Source organism: Tyto alba, unplaced genomic scaffold (genome assembly GCF_018691265.1).
Source record: "Tyto alba isolate M040663 unplaced genomic scaffold, T.alba_DEE_v4.0 Super-Scaffold_13, whole genome shotgun sequence".
NCBI lineage: Eukaryota > Metazoa > Chordata > Aves > Strigiformes > Tytonidae > Tyto > Tyto alba.
In genome coordinates, this window is record NW_024881275.1 from 32,340,126 (window position 1) to 32,360,976 (window position 20,851).

The window sequence follows — 20,851 nt, forward strand, 5'->3', positions numbered from 1 at the left end:
TTGTTCAGATATGCCTGCTCCCAACAGATTTTATTTATTTACTTGTTTAAAAAACATAACAATGCAGACCCTCCTGTGAAAAAACTCGTTCCCTGAGCTGGAAGCACTAATGAAACAGTGCTCACTTGGGTTGCTGATACACGCTTACTACTTTGTGTTGCACTCCAGTGATTTTCCACACAGGCAGTCAAAGGAGTGGAGTTGACCAAGTTCTAAAGAGTTCTTGAAAGACGTTTATGGCAGCAAAGTCCCTAGAGCGAGAAGGTAACCCACAGAGAGAAAGCAAGCACATATGCAACAGTAAAAGAGACCCCCAGGAACACGTGGGAGATGGGAGGTTTTCAAAATACTGATGCTGTAGATTTCCGCAGTTGTGAGACTCGAGAAAAATCCATGCCATTATTTATTTTATATGCCTTTCTCTGCCTGTTACAAACGCTAGCAGTGGACCACACCATCAGCATATTCACTCAGTTAGTGATCCTCCTTTGGTGGCCCAAGCAAAAGCTGAAGGCTCCTATGCCACAGTGAGAGCACCAACGATTCCACCCGCTGCCCTTCATGGAGAGAGCACTGCCCGGGGGGGCCTGGCAGCACACCAGATGGGAGCAGGGAAGGTACCATTTACACGCTGCCATGCAAGCTCCGGCAAATCCCTCTCATGGCAAGAAAAGTGCAGCCTCGCAGCCCTCACAAGCTCCCAGCAGAGTGGCAAATCCATGCACGCTCAAATAAACGTGCCGCAACTGTATGGGCTGAACCTGAGTATATTTAGTTCAGTTTAAAAAAATGGGGTGGGGGGAGAATATTAATATTTTCATTGCATTTTCTTCTGTTCACTCACTGTGTGTTTACCATAAATTAGACCTGCTGAGAGTGTGATGCTGAGCAACCCATATGGCAAATATTCAACTGAGAGATGTGAAAGGAAAATCACTTTTTTGTGTCTGAATTAGCTCTAGTCCCTTTATTTAAAAAGTCTTGTTTAATAGCAAATGCTGAGAAAGAACCCCGCTAATGTTATTTATATAGATAAGAAGAGATTACAAACTTTTAAAACCAAAACATTTTCAGTAGAATAGGATTCAGTAGAATACGATTCGATTTGACAAAAAACAGTGCTTAACTCACTGCTCAGTTTTTTGGCTTTGAAACACAATTACAGGAGTTCTTGGTTGTACAGTTGCCATTTATTCAAACTCATCCCCAAATCCTTCTTCAGCTAAAACAATCCACAGCTACTGTAAGTCTACAGTGTTCTACCAACTGAAGAGCTGACCTAACAGTTACCATTTTGGGTACAAAATTAATCTATTTCAACCTTTTTCCTTTCTAGTCTGTGACAAACACTGAGAGAACGAACAAACATACACAGATGTCTGGCATCCATGAAATCTAAAAAAATAAAATTCTGGGTGTGGAATCCAGGCAGATTGCTGACTATATCTCTCTGGCAATCTTGCAGTGGAGGAAAAAAAGAAGACTGGACTGCAAGAAGATTCCCTGTGGACCCCATTTACTCTTACCTGTCTGTTTCTGTAAGTCTACATCTTTTTTTTTTTTTTTTTAATATTTTCTTCTCTCCCCCCACCCCCAAGATGTAGGAGGGAGGGAGAATTATGTTTTAAGAAAATTCATTGGCAGTGTAACTATGAAAAAGGCAAGAACAAAAGCAAAACAAATGCTGAAATGCAGTCCGGTTACAGAGTATCTAGTGGTGATTTTTGTCCTTCTGTAAAAAGAATCAGAACTGGCAATAAATAAATACCAACTAACAGCTTTTGTTGGAAAAAGTAGAAGCCAGGGTAGAAGATATTTTCCTTCAACTGGTTTCATTGTTCATGCTAAGGAAGAAGAAAAAATCATCTGGCAATGAAAACAAGTAAATCTGCCAGGTTGTCTCTTTGATTTTAGTACTAACTTTATAGTACTGTTTGACCTGAGCCAAAGAACCAAGAAACCTGTATTCAGATTCTTTATTTCTTACAGAACTGATGATAACATTCTCCCAAGTGTGAAAGGGTTGTATATATGCCTGAATTCCCCATCTCTACAATGCAAATACTGTTATTTTTCTTGTTTGGGGAAGATAAAATAATCAGCTGTCATAGTTTCCATCTGGCATTAACATAGTGGACTAAATAAACTTTTTCCTGTTTTATATCAGCATAAATGCTGTGTTTATCTTGTGTCCAGAAGGAAAGGGAACTGTAAGAATCCTGGAAGACCACTGTCTGATATGCATAAGAAATTCTGATGCATTGAGAGCTACATGATCACAACTGAAGATTGTATCCTGTTCTACCTTTTTTATCTAAACAGTAATGAGAACACTGTGGCTTTGTATAAAACCGCAAGAATTATGTTAGCATAAGAAAGGAAAATCTCTCCATAGTTAAGTTTTCAGTCAAAGCATGATTTTGTTATTAATCACAAATCACAAATACGGAGAAAGTTATGAAACTCAAAATACTAAGATTTATTCTTCAGATAAAGTAATTTAAAATAAAAAAGGCAGATAAGGAAAAAATACATGCTAAAAAAAGACATGTTAAACCTTGAACATTTGTATTCATTTTATCATAATCAACAAATTCAATCTGTATTTAGCAACATTGGTTAAAGATATCATAATTATTTCAGAAATGGGGCGATTTCAGGACTAAAAGTAATATATTAATACATACAATTTCTTATGGAGAAAAATAAGTCTCTATCCCCAAAGCAGTGCAAAACTACCTTGCAGGAATTTTCACTTGATAGTATTTATCAAGTCCATACAGAAAAGGAAAAAATTGTCAAAAGTAAGATGTTCCAATACTTGAACTATACACAGAAGTTCTGAATGTCTTTTTTTCTAGGATCAAAGAGCCTGCAGGTTAACCTTAACCTCTATTTGCCTAAGTACAAAAAATAATATTTACACAAGTAATCTAGATACGGAGTTGCAGAAGAAATAACTTTTTGGTGCATAACACTCATGCAGCAGCTTTATGATGAAAACTACATTTTGTTAGAGAGGTACAGAAGCTGTGAATAATTCTGAATGCAGCAGCGGTGACCTTTCTGAGAAAAAAATCTTTGTCTCCTAGAAAGAGAGAAAGAAAAAATGCATTCTTCAGTAGAATTACAGCTGGTGTTCTTAGCTACTCTGAATTTGAGTACTCAGACAGGCTTGAAGGGCTTCAACTTGAGTAATTTGGGGGTTGTTTGATCCCTGTATTATAACTGAAATATATTAAAACATATATAAAATTAAATAAACCCTGAAGTGTTCAGTTGACTTCAAGCAAGCCTGAGAGTGTACCTGGTTGCACAGAGTCAAAAGAAGGATCTTCCCTGTCATCATCAAACCAGATGACATAAATGCAGAAAAATCTTACAGAATACTTGATCTGACTAATTCAAAATTCCAAAATGTTCCTACATCTTAAAATAACACATAGCTTCAGGACTTGGATCCTGATATGTAGCAGAAGGTATACAATTTAATGGTGTTTCAAAACACAGGCTACTGTAGTGTTTACAAGTGTTAAGCATTCGCTTACATTCCAGTTCAGGTGTTTTAGGTACATGCTCTGCCAAACCGATGGAGCAAAATTAGTATTTCCAGACACAGCGGACATATTTTTGTTGGTTTTCTGCACCAAATATCACTATTCTAGATAAATATTGCATGATTTTAAATGTGTGGAAAGGGTTAAGTTCTAAATGAAAAACACAAAGGCAGTCACCAAGACAGGCATTTGCTTAGAAATTCACTGTATCTCTGTCACTTTCCATAGACAGAATTGCTGTCTTCTGTAGTAATGCACTATTGATACCAGCAAACCCAAAGGAACTCCTATTACTTATAGCTGGAATTATATCATAATCTTGGATCAACAGTTTAATGTTCTAATTGTTTCCCACACAATAACAAAGAAAAAACATAAACTGAATAGCAGAAAATAAAATTTAACCTTTCTGTAATATTCATGCTGTTGTTATCCCCAACTATTATCGGTTCTTATATTCTCATGCATTAAGGCCAGATCTTAAAATATTATATGTCCAAGTTAGGTTTTACATTGAAATGAAAAGTGTATTGTATTTCATAAAAAACTCTTTTTATGCTGAACATTTCTCAAAACAGCACCTCCCGCTGTCAATGTCTATGCCCCATGAGCAGCTCAGCTGAGATGCTACTGACAAGAACTAGAAGAGTACACAAATGATAAATTAGTCATCTTTGTAGAAGTCAGGAATGCAGTCCAATAATGATACTGTAGACGATAGCATTTTATTTAGCTGAGAGATAGTGCCTATTATACAGCTGTATTTCATAAAGAAACTATCTTAATTTATTTAAACACATTTCATAAATGATACAAAAGAAAACACAATTTATCTTCTTGAACAATGTGTTTGTCAATACAAGTACATTTTTACTGTAATGTTAGTAGATGAATCTAATGCCTATGCTTATTCCTTTAAGAATTCTCAGAGTTATTTTACTTTGTTTATTAACTTTTGAACAAAACCAGTAAAGCAAAATCATAAACAATAGCATGGGCAAAATTTAGACCAGATGTCACCAAATTGTAGCAGATGAAGTCTATCCAATTTCTCCAGACACTGAAATAAACTGAAATCCTACACACATACCACTGCAGACCTGATATCACTGTATACCTCATGCATTCTTAAAGTACAAAATCTCTGATGCCTCTGATTTACTATGAGATATGACAGCAGTATAGAATAAAATAATCAAATACACCTTGCAAAAATGGTATTTGAATAAATCATTTAACGATTTAAGCACAGGCTGAATTGGACTGATTGATGAATATCATTGCCTTGGCCAGGTTTACAAGTTTATATTTTTCTCACATGGCAAGGGACCATAATGAACACCTTGCCTGACATCCTACATGACTTCATGCAGAAACACCTCACTGAACAGGAGAACTTTAGCTCATATCACCTTCATGTCATCTTCCGGAAGGGTCTGGTCTTCCTTTTAAAACTATAAGCAATCCTGGTAATAATCACTGCAATCAGTGCTGGTTTTGCTGCCATTTGGTTTCAAATAGTTAATTAGGAAGCACTTAAAAACCAGTTTCCTTTCATACATGTAGAGACAAGTAACTAACTACAACAGAGTTAGAGTCTGCCTCAGCTCCCCGCACCTCGGACTGTACTCACAGTCTTACAGCTGGGCACTTCGGCTGACCTGAGGCATCAATAGAACTACCGACCTCCAGAACATGGCAGTCTGACATTTAAACATGAGCTTGATGTTTACATTAACGCATGTTTGGCTGCATTACTCAGTCCTGTAAGGTGACAACTCTCCTAATACTTCTAAAAAAACAAACAAAAGTATGTGCAAGCTTTGTGTACTATATATGTTACACATTTTCCTACAGGCAGATCTCACACACTGACATTTTAAGACCTTAATTAAGGTTGATTTATTTACAAGTGGTATGTTTTCAACTCTCAGAAATGATGTATTTAATGTTTTATTTTTAAACACAATTAAAAAATAATATATAAATATATACATACTGCAAATGTAATACAGATAACAAATTCATTTAAGCCCATTTATGCACATTAGTGACACACCATGTGGCAGAAAGACTAAGACTACAAGAAGACCCCTTGGCGATTTATTTTATATTAAATCCCTAATGGCCTCTTCTCATCTTTGCAAAAATATGCACAAAAGTCCAGACTATGCAGCCATTGAAATGAATGGTTATTTATTTGCTAAACGAGAACCCTATGTTTAATGTTCCTTAGACATAAGGTAGTCTGCAAAAGTCGCATTCCTACAGCTCCATACATCATTTATTTTACATACCCTAACTTCTCACAACAGGCATCAGAAAAATACTTCTGAACAGCATCGCTATTGTAAGTTGCTGAGAATTTTGTTTCCAATTCCATTACTGGAAGATTAAATGTTAACATGTTTACTTGGGGTTTTCTTCTTGTTTTGTTTTTAGCATTAAGAATGAATTAATGGACCAATCTGATGCCATTTAAAATATGTTCATATTTATACTGCAGGAAAAAAGTTTTCAAATACATAACTATGGTCCAGCCATTACAGACTGACAACAAAAGTTCAAACCTTCAAACAAACACGTAATCTCACGTAACTGCATGCAGTAGTCTACCTAGCACTTGTTTGACACGCTCCAGTTGAGACAGATTCTTGATTTGCTTTACAGAAGTATTAAAAGCATTACTTTTCATAATGCACAAATAAAATTGTCCAAATTAGTAACATAGTTGTATGCCATACCACTACTAGAAAACTAGCCTGAAAATTAAACCATGTCTCTGAGATCAAACTATTTACTCATTAGGAAGCAGATCCACTGTGCCCCCAGACTTTTCTCCATTTCCTGTTACTGTTGCTGAAACAGCCACTGTGAGTTTCTCTGACAAAGCCACAAAGAGGAAAGTTGTTGCAAGAGCCAGAATTTGCCCTTGGTACCATCCTCAACTCACCTGGACTACCAGATGCTACCTAAAAACAGGCAAGCTCACTGTGCTGGCACAAACTTGCAGGTCACTTTCTTGGGGCAACACTACCGGTGGGAAAGAGTCTCCATTGAGGCTCTGACATTTCCTTTAAATCTCTTGGTTGGCATCCCCATAGTGGTGGCCCCAGACTCACAATTCTAAAAGATTACGCAACCTCCCCAACCTGGAATCTGTCTTTCTGAAGTATTCCAATACTATGGCCAGAAACATGAACAAGAGCCTCAACGGATCAGTCAGCCTTCAGAAGACACATATTCTCTTGTCTGTAACAGTCAATAGCAGACAATCAGACTATTTGCCTTGTTTTTAACTGACTGCCCTGCTTCTCACCGGAGAAACCTGATTTTCTATTTTCTTAAGTTACTGCAATTTCCATGAGCAGTTAGAATAAGTTTTCGTGAATCAAAAGATTAAGGACTTAGTCCAACAAACACACATTATAAGCTACAATATCATGAGCCATTGCAACTACACTGAACACTCATGAAACCTGGACTGTTACTCTGGTGCACCGGACCTAAGAAAGCCAAGAATAGAGTTCAGTTTACAAAGGAAGTATAAATTTTAAAAAGTGTAAAAAATTACTTTCATAGAAAGTCACATTGAGAAGATATTTGTCATTTCCAATAGAATTCCAGCAGAGAACAAGCAAAATATACTCTCAGGGTATAACATAATGTAACAGAAATTAACTGTAATGCATGAACTGAATTTTGCTACAATATCCTATGAGTAATCATTATTATGACTTAGGGAAACTTTCTGGCAAAGCCAAAAAAAAAAAACCTGTGATCTGAGCACTGTCACTTTTCTTTTGTCACTCTCTTGAAAAAATCCTGCTATGTATGTGAAATCCAAGTATATGCTCTGGCATTCGCTCCGGCAGCCAGCCACTGGAGACACAGCTCTGATTTCAACTTACAGCTTTAATGCCACCTAAATCCAGGAAGCCCGGATCCAAAGGCAGTTATCTCAAGAAATGCAAAGCTTCGTATAGACTCTTACAGAAACCTAAACACAGCCACACAAAATGCCTTCCCTGCCTTTATCACTAATGACAGACAACACTCTCTATTCTTTTAATATCTGAAAGATTTGCTTTCATCAAGACACTTAAAAATAAGTCAGTTGACAACTAGTAAGCCAACAGACAATGGATGTAAATCATACACAGTTGACTGATATCAGTACGTACATACAAATAAAGCACTGAGATCAATTGCACTATTATTGCATTCATGTCTTTCTTCATGAGAAACGGGAGAGCAAACTGTACCTGCATGTGTCCTATATATCTGAGTACTGCTATGCAACAGTTCTAGAAGTAATTATGAGTATCAACTTACAGTTGATGACTTAGAAAACATTCTCACAGATACTAGGAAATCTGTATAAAAGTAATAAAAGTATAGTTTATAGCAACACATCTAACACAAGCTTCAAAGTCACAGCACATTTATGAAATAAAAGAGCAATATCCTCATTTACAGAGGGAAAATTGAGGAAAAAACTCCTATTTATTTAACATAGGAAATCAGCAGTAGATATGGGAAAGGAACATAGCTCCAGGTCAAGGCTTTCCTAAAAAGAGCATCCACCCTCTCAAGAACAGGGAATTTTTTCGGAACCTACTTTCAATAGAGATCTGTAAAACTCACCACAAAAACATAAATAAATGAAGCTTAGAATCATTTGAGTATGTGCTACTGAGGTGTGACATTTGTTAGTTCATCAGACTTACTGATCTGTCTTTACTATTGTGAAACTCCGACTGAAATCAGAGCTTGAGTGTTGAGCAGCAACACTTCCATTCTTCAAGATATATATCCAATGCAGCAGCAAATGCATGCTTGTGAACAGCTTACTCTACCCAACTACAATCATATAATCATCACCTTTGTTCCTACCAGCATCACTGACATGGTAGACCATTGAACCAAAGCAAATAATCAAGCCATAGAAAGCAATTTAATGCTGTATACTTTTTCCGCACCTATTGATTCAAAAAAAAAAAAAAAATGACCTTGTTAGATTTCTGAAGAAGCAAACACATTAGAGATTCAACACCTGCAGCAAAGCCAAGCCTGTTCATGTTCCCCTAATGTTTAATCAGGTAATGTCTGTAAAGCGCTTTGAGGATGAATAACAAATTATCATTATTATTGCTGAGAAAATCCTGGAGTCACTAAAGTTTGTGTATTCTGAGTTCATAATAGAATTATAAACTGAATAGACAGACAAGTCTGGACAGTTTTGTCTATAATTCACTTATATGTATTATGCTTCTGATACTGGGTGAAGTAACTAATACAGAATGCTTTTATAAGCCAGCTGCTTTATCATTGTGCAGACCATATCATCCCTGACTCTAACAAGAGCAAGTAAAAAAGGGTGTTGTGCCAGTCAAGCACTGTAAATCAGGGAGTTCAGAAAATGTTTGAAAAAGGGCAGTAATGCAGTAAATACAAAATTGATCTCCGTATCAGCTCTGAAATTATGAGTCCTTTTAGTACAAAGTATGACTTTGTAAACATTTTGACTAGAAAAAAAGCAGTTACACTGCAAAATTAGCTCATTCTGAAGCAAACTCTTCACAGCAGAACACAGAGAGCAAAAAGTGAAGAAATAGATGTAACTTTCAGAAAAATACCATCAAAACTACTAGTAATAAAATTACTTAACAGACTGGGATTAAAACCATCTAACATCAGTAGTAACTGATCAGTTTGTTCTTTTTACATATAATTGAATCTCCTTTTTCTTCCACAGTGGCCACTAGGTTTGTCCTAAGAAAAACAATTATGAAACATTTATTGCTTGACCACCAGATCTTGACACTCCTTGAACAAAGTATGTCAGCATCAAACGTTACACAATCACTGAAAAAAGTTTGAAAATCTGTCTGCTTTTAGGACTATGAAAACCTACTGTTGCCAAATTAAATTTCTGAGTTGCAACCAAAAGGAAGGTAAATTTTAGGTTATTATTAATTTGAGTATGTAGAGTAGTAAAGATGAGTTCAGCTACATTTAGCTGGAGCTTAGATCTGTGGAGCACAACGCCTGTGTTCTACATGGTCTGTTAAACAAGATTAAAAGGAAAATAAATAAAATCTAACACTAAAGGTAGCTTCTAATTACTAGCCCTGTGTGTCCACCATTCACTGAAACTGACAGAATAAAAGAGAAAGATTCAAAACAAAAGAACATGAAGATTTTAAGAACTTTTAAAAATCCCAGTTGTTTTTTGGGGGATTTACCTTACAATACTCTTTCCCCACCCCCTTTCCTCCCAACGTTGGCATAATTTGCAGGAGCAAAATTATGGTTCATAAAGCAATGCAGGTCTGGTGGCTGATAAAGATTGCTTGACATTGAGAAACTAACAGATTCTGCTTCATTTCTTGAAGCTTTGGTACCCAATTTGCTTTGTATATTTTAATATGCAAGCAGAACTCTATGGATAATTACTAGCTGGATTACACTATAAAGTTCTTCAACCACAGAAGCACCTTCTTTTTTGTAAAATGCATCACAAAAGACATATGGTAAGAAATCTCATAAGATATACACAGGGACGAACTATTCCATTTTTTTTTTTTTTTTTAGTAACATTTGAGGTAAAATAAAGTTTATATTAAAGCAAAATGCAGAAGTAGAAAATGACAACTTCTTTTGCATGTCAAATACTTTTGTATGGGTCTCCTTCAGTCAAATGGTGAGATTGTAAATTTCAAATATATACTATGTAAATGTGTCTCTTTATTGTTCAGGTTTTCTTCAATCTAGTTAGTTTTATTATTAATCACTATATCAGTATGCAACCTTCCATCAGAAGTAATGCTGCCATGTCATATTTGTTCAGTGATCTAAACATTAATATTTTTTAATCAATACTTTTACATAGTAGCCAGTAACATTTATATCTACTTCATGTCACAGTAAATAACTACTGATATCCATAACACAAATCATCTTGAAAGAATAATACAAAACATACTACACAAGAGTCTTCCCTAAGCAATTACAAAATGTTTGGGACTGGTCAAGAAAGAAAATCCAAGCAACCACTTTCAGGCTACCTCAGAGATACCCATAAAGACAAATCTGTAGTTTTGATTGAAAAGATCAAAATTCTAGGAACTTCTGCCCCATCGAGGTGCTTTGGTTTCTACCAACATTTTCATTTAGGCACTATGGCAATGGACACTTCATTACATCATTTCAAGATAGGTTTATAGAAGGCATAAAAGAATATCCCCTCCTCTCAAAAAGCTGAGGGTGTTAGAGAGTGGCTTGATAAATTGTATGTCATACTGTAAGTGAAAGATAGGACAGAGTTCTAGTTAGTAACTACCTACTGAAGTTCGACAAAGTTCACACCTTCAATTCACCCAAAGGCTGCAATTTGCTAATACCATTGTTTTAGCACACCATGGTACAGACTAACTGGAAGGAATAATCAGGTGCATAATAATGTGAGTCAGGCTACAACCAGCTACTGCTTCTCCAAGTTAATTAAATTACTGAAAATTCTGCTCATATATAATCTTGTGGAAATACCTAGCTCAAAATCTTTGTTAAAGAACCATCTCTGTATGCAATAGCGCTGTTTACCAACTACATTGTTTAGGTTTTCTCTTACCTCCAGTGTCATGTATATAGTGCTAATTGCTACTTTGATTTCTCCATCTGAAATCTCCTTGAGATCTTTCAGCATAACCTCCTCAATACTTACACCTGTTTGAGAAGAGAAAGGAATTTCAATACATGCAAGAATCTACAGCTGACCGGATGCAGCATCACAAAAATACAGCTTAGACCTTAATGTTGAGCTTTCTGTATTTTAGGACATCCTATGAGAAAATTAAAACCAACACTAATATTTCAATGTTTAATGTTTCTAGAGGGATTTTTTAAATAAAGAAGAGATTTAAAGGGGGAGTGGGAGGGAGTGTGGAAGCAAAGGATGAAGAATTAAGTCTCCTGCAATTAAGTTGTGTGAACACTCACATTTTTTAAGTGAATTCCAGTTGATGATAAATGGATAGCTAGACCATTCCTATGGTCTAATATAAAATCACTAATATGAAACACTGGAATAAGTAATATATTGAAAAGCAACTGTAGAATATTGTGATATTTATAAAATATTCAGAAGCAAAGCACTTAAGATATTCTGGCATTCAACCTTTCTGACCTTCCTTACAAATTGATACCAACAGCAATGGGTTTTTCTTATGTACAAATGTATGTAATGGTGAATGAACGAACTAGATGTTTATGTACTATAGAAACAGAAGTACGTATTATCATCAGAAACAACAGTGTAAAATTGGAATTGCTTCACATTGCAATCAGACATGTTGATATGTTTAAGTACAATGTATTGAAAATCCACATGACTTAAGTTTCTCTAATGGGACATGTCTGTCTAAAATGCTGTAAAGATGGTCAAAATAAATATGTATAGAAACACAGTCATATTACACTATCAAAAATACAACATGATAGTCAAATGTCATTACAAAGAAAGCTGCAAGCCACTTACTTCAGTGTGGACTGGCAACTAAAATATCCATGGACTTTTAAAGCTTAGCAGCATAACATCCAAAATGTGTTTTTATGACTGATTTTTAAGAGGGTGCCGAACACCAACTTAAGCCAAAGAAATGAATCTTCTCATTACTGTTCCTGTAGAGACTCCAGCTATTACATTCAATCTAATGGCTAATGTTCACATATTTATTACATTTACGCATCTGTCCTTTTAAAAATATTTAGAGGTAACCTGTAGACTTTCTGGTGGGATACAGCCCACTTTGCCTCAAATAACAAAAGAATTCATGAATTCAGGCCAATAAATTATTATTTCTGAATGAAACTGAGAACATTTTTGCTGAATTGTCCTAGTACTGCCTGAAATAACAGCTACATAAGGTAAAATATTTAGCAGAGGTTAGTGCCTTCAAAGGACTTCAAAAACTCAGCAGCACCTAATACAAATGCTGCACGCAGTGGTAAATATGTACCTTGTAATAAATAGCAAGCAGCAGCTATCAGACAAAAAAAAAGAGTGCATGACATTTCCCTTCTCATGCAGCATTATAAAAATTTTGACAACCAGTGCCACGCAGACTGAATCCATTATATCTACTTGTCCAAGTTTTGTGTTGGATATTAGGGTAAACTTCATGGGCCAAGTACACGACAAACATTACTAAACGATCTTCCCAGGCAACTGGCAGAACTCAGAATTGAGTTCCATAAAAGCCACTTTCACTGGATCTCTCCAAACCTGGCAGCATTCAGTTCATTTCTGAACTATGATTCCTTGACTAACATCTGGAGGAACTTCAGGGAACTATGTGAAGATTTATAGCCCTGAACTAATTTTGCTTGTGACCTCACTAAAGAAAGAACAAAGGAAGCAGCACCTCAAATTCTGTCCTTAACTACCAGCCCGGGGCAGCTGTCCCAGGCTGACAGTCTGAATTCAGATGAGAGAATTCTGCAGATGGGTGGAGAGAGAACGGTAAAAAAAGATGGAGTCTGCATGGACTCTGTGCATACGTGATATACCTAACAATGAAGTATCTCAATAATTCAATATTTACTCTTTGGCAACAGCTTGGTAGCAAATATCATTTAACAAAGACAGTAAAACATGTGAGAGTTATTGCAACAATTTTCTTCAGGCTTTCAGAGCATCCCTTGAAAAGCCTGCTACCAAATTTCGGGTTCAAACATTCCCACTTTTGGTCACTGAAAAAATGACAACTGTGTTCAGCTACTTCTAGCAGAAGGAAATGAAAGAATTACAATTTTCCCACCGCTTCCTTATTCTTAGCCTGATGTCAAATTCACTTCACCTGTATACAACCCTCAATAAATCTGGGAAGGTCCAGAAGATAAAATTCGCTCCCACACAATATAGGCAATTGCAGCAGAATTTCTGCACGTGGGCTGACACATTGATTATGCCTCTATACTTCATCAACATAAATTCTTGTCTAGTATACACTTATAAAAGCAATATATGAAATAAATTAAGGTATAATTCATCTGTAAAATTATTTAGGACTTCAGTAGTTCCCCAGCAGAAATCACAATTCCGTGAGTCAGAATGTAAGCCACTTAGTTTTAAATTAAATATAACACATGTAAATATCAATGAAGATAGCATGCTGCAACTATTTTTCCCACACACAATAAGCCCTATTCTGATATGGTTACGTAGCTAAATTTGTAAAAGGTCTGAAAAATGGAAGCAAGTTGCACTACCTTGTGGGTTAAACTGAGTCTCCTGGAGAACAGAGATAATTTCCTCTCGTGGGGGAAGATCCGGAAACTTTTCCTCTAGGATTGACAGTACTTTCTCCTGCTGCTCTGTAATTCTGTCAGCTTCCAAAGACATGCATTTGAAGAGGATACTTCCTGAAACATTGGAAGACAAAAATCAATGCCTCCTGTAAACAGCAAAGAGGTACTACAGAAACAGGAATGTTTACTTTATCGCCATCCAAGTCCTTTCCTTCCTGGAGGTCATTTCCACTGATGAGTTCACTGAATTAGATATTAGATAGCTTTTCACACACAAACATCCTCCTGACATGAAGGCAGCTTCTAAAATCCTAACTGGGTGGCTTGTCGGGGCCTACACTACAGGTACCGGGCTGGTCCCAGTGCCACCACAGCGTGCAGTATGCTTCTGTACTTACATGCTTCTGTACTTAGTCTGACACAGCTCTGCAACATGGCCACTAGCGAGCAGCAGGACACCAGGTCTTGTTCCTCTCTCCAAGCATTAGACCAAGTGCTGGTATGCTTGGAAACGGTAAATCCATATTGCCAACCTTCCTTCTACAGATGTGTCAATGAACATCTACAATAGACATAAGGAAGAAATTCTTTTTTGTGAGGGTGGTGAGACCCTGGCACAGGCTGCCCAGAGCAGCTGTGGCTGCCCCCTCCCTGGAAGGGTTCAAGGCCAGGTTGGACGGGGCTGGGAGCAACCTGGGCTGGGGGAAGGTGTCCCTGCCGGTGGCAGGGGGGTTGGACTAGATGATCTTAAAGTCATTGGTAATTTGGTGTAACTGACTCCAGCTAATTCCTCATCAATGAACATACCAATAAAGCACAGCACATTCAGCCAAACAAAATGGTGCATTCAATTTTAAAATTTAGGAGAAAAATAATCCAATAAGTAACTTCACCATAGTTGCTGTGCTTTTACAATACAGAGGTGAGTCTGATGTCTTTTCAGACAATTGTGTTGCATATATTCCATTCTAGTTGTGAAACATTCCTGATCATTCAAGGTTCAAAGTCACCCTTTCATTCCCTGGAGGGTGGGTTGCCATTTATTTAATATGCCTGACGATAGTCTTTGCTTCCAATTACTCACACTAAATTAAAGACAATAAAATCTTATACTTCAGCATTGAAATTATTTATTATTGTACTGTGCACAGGGATTTCAAAAAAGTGTATGATTGTATTGCATCATGCTGGGTCAATGAGCAAATTAGTACAATAGTATAAGATAGTTACTGCAAGCCAAGATGTTAGGCTTTAGCACAAAGCCAATAGAGGAAAAGAAAAACTTGGATGCAGCCATCCTCAATTTCACTAGACAGACAAGGACACAAACATCTAGTATGTGTCTGTTTTTTCTTACACTGTCATCACATAAAATAACAAAAAGCGTTCCTTCAACATTCACGAAGCACTTACAACACAAAACAATTTTGCCATGCTAAGTACACAGCTCTTTATTAAACAAATCCTGTATGAATTAAATAATAAGTAATGCTTAAAAGCCAAAAGCTGCTCCCCGTCAGATATTATTTTCTGGAAACTCACATACATGAAATTGCATTCTGCATTTCTGTTACAGATATTGTAACTGCCAATATTTTTTTAATTCTCAGTGTCCCTTTCTGTATGTCAGTCTTATCATCACTTTAAGACAATGTTCCTGCCCTGTTCGATAGTATTAAAAATGTCAAAGAAATACAGATGGCATGAAAATTATGTATACTGACCCATTTGTAAATTTGGTTACACAAAACAGGCTCCACAGCAAGCAGATTTCAGATGTTTACAGCTAAATAACTGATACATAAAGCACCCAAGATATCTATGTATATTAGAAAGACCTATTTTTCAGTCCATTTTATATGAAGTAAGTTTCTCTACCAGCAGCCTCCAGGATAATTCACCTAAAATTATCCCTTCATTGTTCCCACCACTAAACAGGTAACAGTGCCTGTGCTACATATTCATGTCCATACCTTGAGAAAGGTGGTGACCAGAATGAGTTAGATGGCCCACAGCACACTCCCAGTCAGCACAGAGCTGCACCTGGATAAATGGTAGCTCAGGGACCAGGCTGCATGAATTATTTCAGCAACAGCAATCTTCTGCTTTTTCAGCACCCTTTTTTTCTGCCTCCAGGAGCAGACAGCGAAATTGCTCACGTACACACAAAGGAAATGGAGACTCCAGCAGAAAGTACTGGACCCACAATGCATGCTCAAATTCATGACATAGTTACCTACTGGAGGGAAGCCACAGCATATCCTGTGTAGCCTCCCTGCAGCACTAGGATCAGTTAGGCAGTCTGTCCATCTGCACAGGTCCTCATACACACAGTGTGTCAGACTTTTACCACGGCCCTGTGTGTGCTTCATGGGGGGAGAGTATTTGGGGAAGACCAAGAAGAGAAAATCTTAACATAAATGTACTGGAAAATGCAGTAAAACAAGAGGTGTAAGTTGTATATCCAATCAAGCTCATCAGTTTTGAAGTCAACATGACATGAGCTTTGCTGTCTCCCTATAATTATACAGAAATAACAACTATGTAGTGAGTTCGGTGTCAGATCAGCAACTTCTGATTCATTTTAGCTCGATATACCATGAACCATTCCAGCCTAATTACAGGATTGATTGTGAATTGAGCAATAACTACACCACAGGTTTAATCCAGTCAGTCCTGGATTTCGAGTAAGCTATTAAGACAAATTCAGAACTATGTCCTTCCTAAACCTTAATAAAAGCTCAACCACGTAGAAACAATCAAATAAAGACAGTTTCTGAGTCTCAGAACTTAAGGAAAAGTATTTTTTCCTGTTTCTGACAGAAACAATTCCCAAACTATTACAATAAAATGAAACAGATTATTCCATTAACTTTTTTTCTATGTCACTATTTCAAACAGGTAATGTTCCCATCTAGTACAGACAGTTTCTACTGTAAAGTCCAGGGCTGGACCACCAAATTTAACTGACTAGCTCCAGGCCTGATGTAGGCACAGCCATTCTAGAGCCAAGCAAAAGGGTATTGGGAGGCAAGACAGTAAAGGAGTTGCATGAAGAAGAGGAAGAGTCTCATACTTCTCCAGCTGCAGGAAGTAGGATAACTGGCAGCAGAAAGCTGTGGTTACACCAAGACAGATTCTAGTAGCCACGTTAACATCTGTCTGTGATTTTAACAAATGCCTGAACCACAGCAGCTGTGCAGCACCAAAAATCATCGTAAGTACCTGTTTTCCCAAATTAATACATGGATTTCTTTCACACCAGTGCAGTTGTACTATACTGTTGTAACAGCATTGCTCATGCCAGTAAAACTAGGCTAACTGTCTAAACACGTGGATTGGTGGAAGAAAACTCTTACACTATTGGTCTGTCCTCCAAGCAGAAGTGATGGAAAGATTTCATAGGATATACTACAGCAGCCTACTGTGCATTTCTGCAGGTACCAGCGTGCATTTGTCTCTTGCTTCCACATGTGTAACAAATTCTTGATTTCTTCAATGGTAAGGCTATCTTGGAGTTGATCTCACCTTTGTCAGGACACAGACATTAACGTAAAGTTGCAAAACCATGCAGTGTAATGCAGCATCTAACTGGAAGCCTTTGCCTTTCACTGCTCAGTTTTGCATATTTTGATCTGGGGTGACACCTTCAAAGAGCAAAGCAAACTTATAAATTTTGGGATTTATTACTTAATGCAAGAATGAAATGCAGTCAGCCTGAAATAATGCTTCATCATAGGCAGACATCTTAGAAAGGTTTTTAAAAGGCTGGTTTTCCCAGTCATCACAGCAATACTGTAGTGCTTGCAATTGCTAACTTTCCTACTAGGATGAAAGCAAGAAAAGGATCCTTCTCAAATTAACAGGGTGTCAGCAAGCCCTAAGATCAACATTTATTCTTCCTTCATTCCTTAATACCATGCTCATCAGTGGGAAAGGCATACGTCTTCTCTCACAGGCATCCTCAGCATGCCTGTGAGGGTTAAGATTCCAAGTGGTTTAGAAAAACAGTTCACTCAAGGTATTTTTGCTTGGCCAAAGGTCAGCAGTCCATTTATTCATGTGCTCTCTTATAAGTACCTGCTGTAAAAGAGATACATGGGCTCAGAGATCTCCTGCAGATTTTACTAAGTGCTGGTGCAACTCCCCCAGGGTTTCTGAAAGCATAATGGAGGCTGCTCTGTCTGCTCACAAGCACAGCAAAAGGAAATATATAGTAGGTAATACAAGATTCAATATTATACTTTGTGTACATCACACTACATTACAGATATTTTTTTCCAAAGGAGAGGTCACTGGAAAAATAGGCTAGGACTCCTAAAAAACGTGCATTTTATTCTTTTTTGCAAAGCAGTTTGGAAGTAGAACACTAGTTTTGCCAAAAGCAATTGCTGTGCATTAATATTAAACATGATCTAATGAAGGCAGAAGTCGTTTGGGGAAAACATTAAGAACAGAACAAGCATCTCCTGAATTATAAGTTTATGGCTGAGAGAAACAGTACAATGAAAATATAAACATTTCTCCTGTTGAGGTTTTGTTCCATGAGTTGGAAAAATAAAGGACAGGGAAAAGGGGAAAACCAACAGCCTCTCATGGATAGTACTCTTCAACACTCTCCACTCCCAAAGAAACCCACAAACCAAAACTGTAAAAGGGACCCAAGAAAGCAGTCTTCATTGTAATTAACAGGAAAGCCACAAAGCTGGAATAAAATTGGGGGTGGAGAGGTGGGGGGTGGTGGGAGGTGTGGGCAGTCCAAATAAGAGCAGTGTTTGGTGCAGTTCAAAATGCTCCTTTCTTTCTAGCATATATATTAAGAATCCACCAATTAGAGAACATGTGAATCATCTGATCTGTGTACAAAACAGAACAAAATAAAAAAAAATTGACGTAATTCCCAAAGTCCTAATTTAAGAGGGCATTTCTTAACATTTGTCTGGGTGGCTAGAATAACAAACTAATCTTCTCTACTGAAAGTCAGACTGCCCCAACAGGACACAAAAAGACCTCAACTATGCAGCTCAAAACTAGCAAAAGCGGAATCACACACACACACACACAAAAAAAAAATGCTTATGCTCTTGTTGTAAATCTGTCTCTGTTTACATGATGCAGTCTGCACCTTGTGGCATCCTTCAAGGCCTTATACAAATAAACATAAGGAGGCATTTTTGAGAGTGCACTGACCCAAGGTACCTGACAGTGAGTGCTTGGAATCACATCCTTGCCAGCTGGCTGCAACAGAAAATGTAATGATTCAGCAGTTTAATGGATCTTGAGTTTGGCAACAGTCCCCTTGTAAACATCTCTGGGGAAATAAAATAATAAAGGCCCAAGACTCTGGCAGGTTCTATAATTGTTTGCTTCTGGCACAAATCCAGGGACAGCACAACCTCTAACTTAAGGCAAATATGGCTGTACAACACTCTGATTCTCCAAGCAGGCTCTATTCAAAGCCCAAGGGTAGAATTAACTTATAGCATGTGTGACGGGGAGACAGAGATACCAGGAAAGCATTCAGCTGAAAAAAGTCCTTAAATATTAAACTGCCTAAATCAATCATGTTCAGTTTCAAAGGAAAAGTCTTTTCTCTTGACTTTTCTGTTTTAAACACAGGAGAGCAGGTGAAGTTTGTTCAAAGTTGAAATACAACAGGTTATAAACATCTGCTTTTGTTATTGAAATATAAAAAGACTGCTAACAGACTGTGAGAAAAAAGACATTTGAAAAAGATTCAACAAATGAAGCTGTCACAGACACTACATGGTAGTTATTAAAACATGAGATATTTGTATTATCTTACAAGTCTTCTAGCAAACATTCATGGGAAAGCCAGAAAATAAAAGATGAGTTCCCATCTCAGAGACTCAAGATTTTAGGATCTCTCTGCTGTTTTATGAAAATAAAATCCTAATCCTAGCACTCTGACTTCCACTTTGGCCTTCTGTTCTGAACTTCCCCTGAAATTTATACATACTAAAAATATACAGATTTACATTGGAAGTAACATAACCAAGTGGGGAAAACCCAGTAGGACCTTTCCCTTGGCTCTTTGCCTGTGGAGTGCCACCAGCAAGAGCGGCCATCCGGCGAGCCTCTACACACGCATTCCTTGGTAGTGAGCATGAAGCGGCCACCCCCTCCTTCCAGACCATACCTGGTCCCTTTATTTCCTATGCTTACAGGTGAGATGAACTTCAAAAGCTATACTTTATGGGCATGGACTTTGACAAAAGGCCATAATATATCCAGAAAAACACAAAAGCTAGACTTGGGTAGGTTGTACTTGATATTTTATTTTCAGACTGCTTGTAGTTTGGTCTGCCATCCACATACATTTATATCTAGGAAGTTTTTTTAAATCTTACAAAAACCAGTAATGGCATTCACTGATTTCTGAATTTGCAATGGAAGATTCTTAAGTACTGAAAACCTCTTCTATTTTAAGAGACCCACAGGACGACTCACTGTATTGCTTAACCTTCTATACATACAAACTACGCTGCTAGGAGCAGTAGAAAAGCATCGAGTCAGAAGGGCAGCTGTGTTTTGTTGCTTAGGCTTTGTCAATCACTTCTCATATCATGCAAGAGAAGGTATGCAGGGTCTCCTGTATCCACTAAGCTTCTCAAACATGCACTACCAAACACAATAATGAAAATGAACTCACTAATTTTTAAAAAAATGTTAGCTACTATCTCCCTCAAAACTGGAAGTGGTAACTCTAATGCAAACATTTTCAATATTTCTCTAATGAAAGTACTTTATCTTTATTTGGATACAGACTAGAAAGCCAAAACGTACAGAAACTTACAACCATGTACAGTACTTGAACAAGCTGTTGTTCATTATTCAGAGCACTGCCTCCCGCCTCACTCCACCACCGAACAGGTATCCTGAGAGATCTCCAAAAGCTTTTTTTGCTTCTGCCTCCAAAATAAATTATTATGCTTGGTCATTTGCCTAGATTCCTGGATAGC

At 37.3% G+C, this 20,851-nt stretch overlaps 1 protein-coding gene across 1 annotated transcript in view; it reads right to left on the minus strand.

Moving 5' to 3' along the window:
* The window catches only part of PRUNE2 (prune homolog 2 with BCH domain), a 143,545-nt gene that overhangs the window by 87,282 nt on the left and 35,412 nt on the right, over nucleotides 1–20,851 (minus strand). The window contains exons 5-6 of the mRNA XM_032981885.2: nucleotides 13,830–13,982; nucleotides 11,191–11,285 (exon numbers count right to left, since the gene is read on the minus strand). Of these exons, the coding sequence (XP_032837776.1) occupies nucleotides 11,191–11,285; nucleotides 13,830–13,982 (248 nt within the window). The remainder of the gene's footprint in view (nucleotides 1–11,190; nucleotides 11,286–13,829; nucleotides 13,983–20,851) is intronic.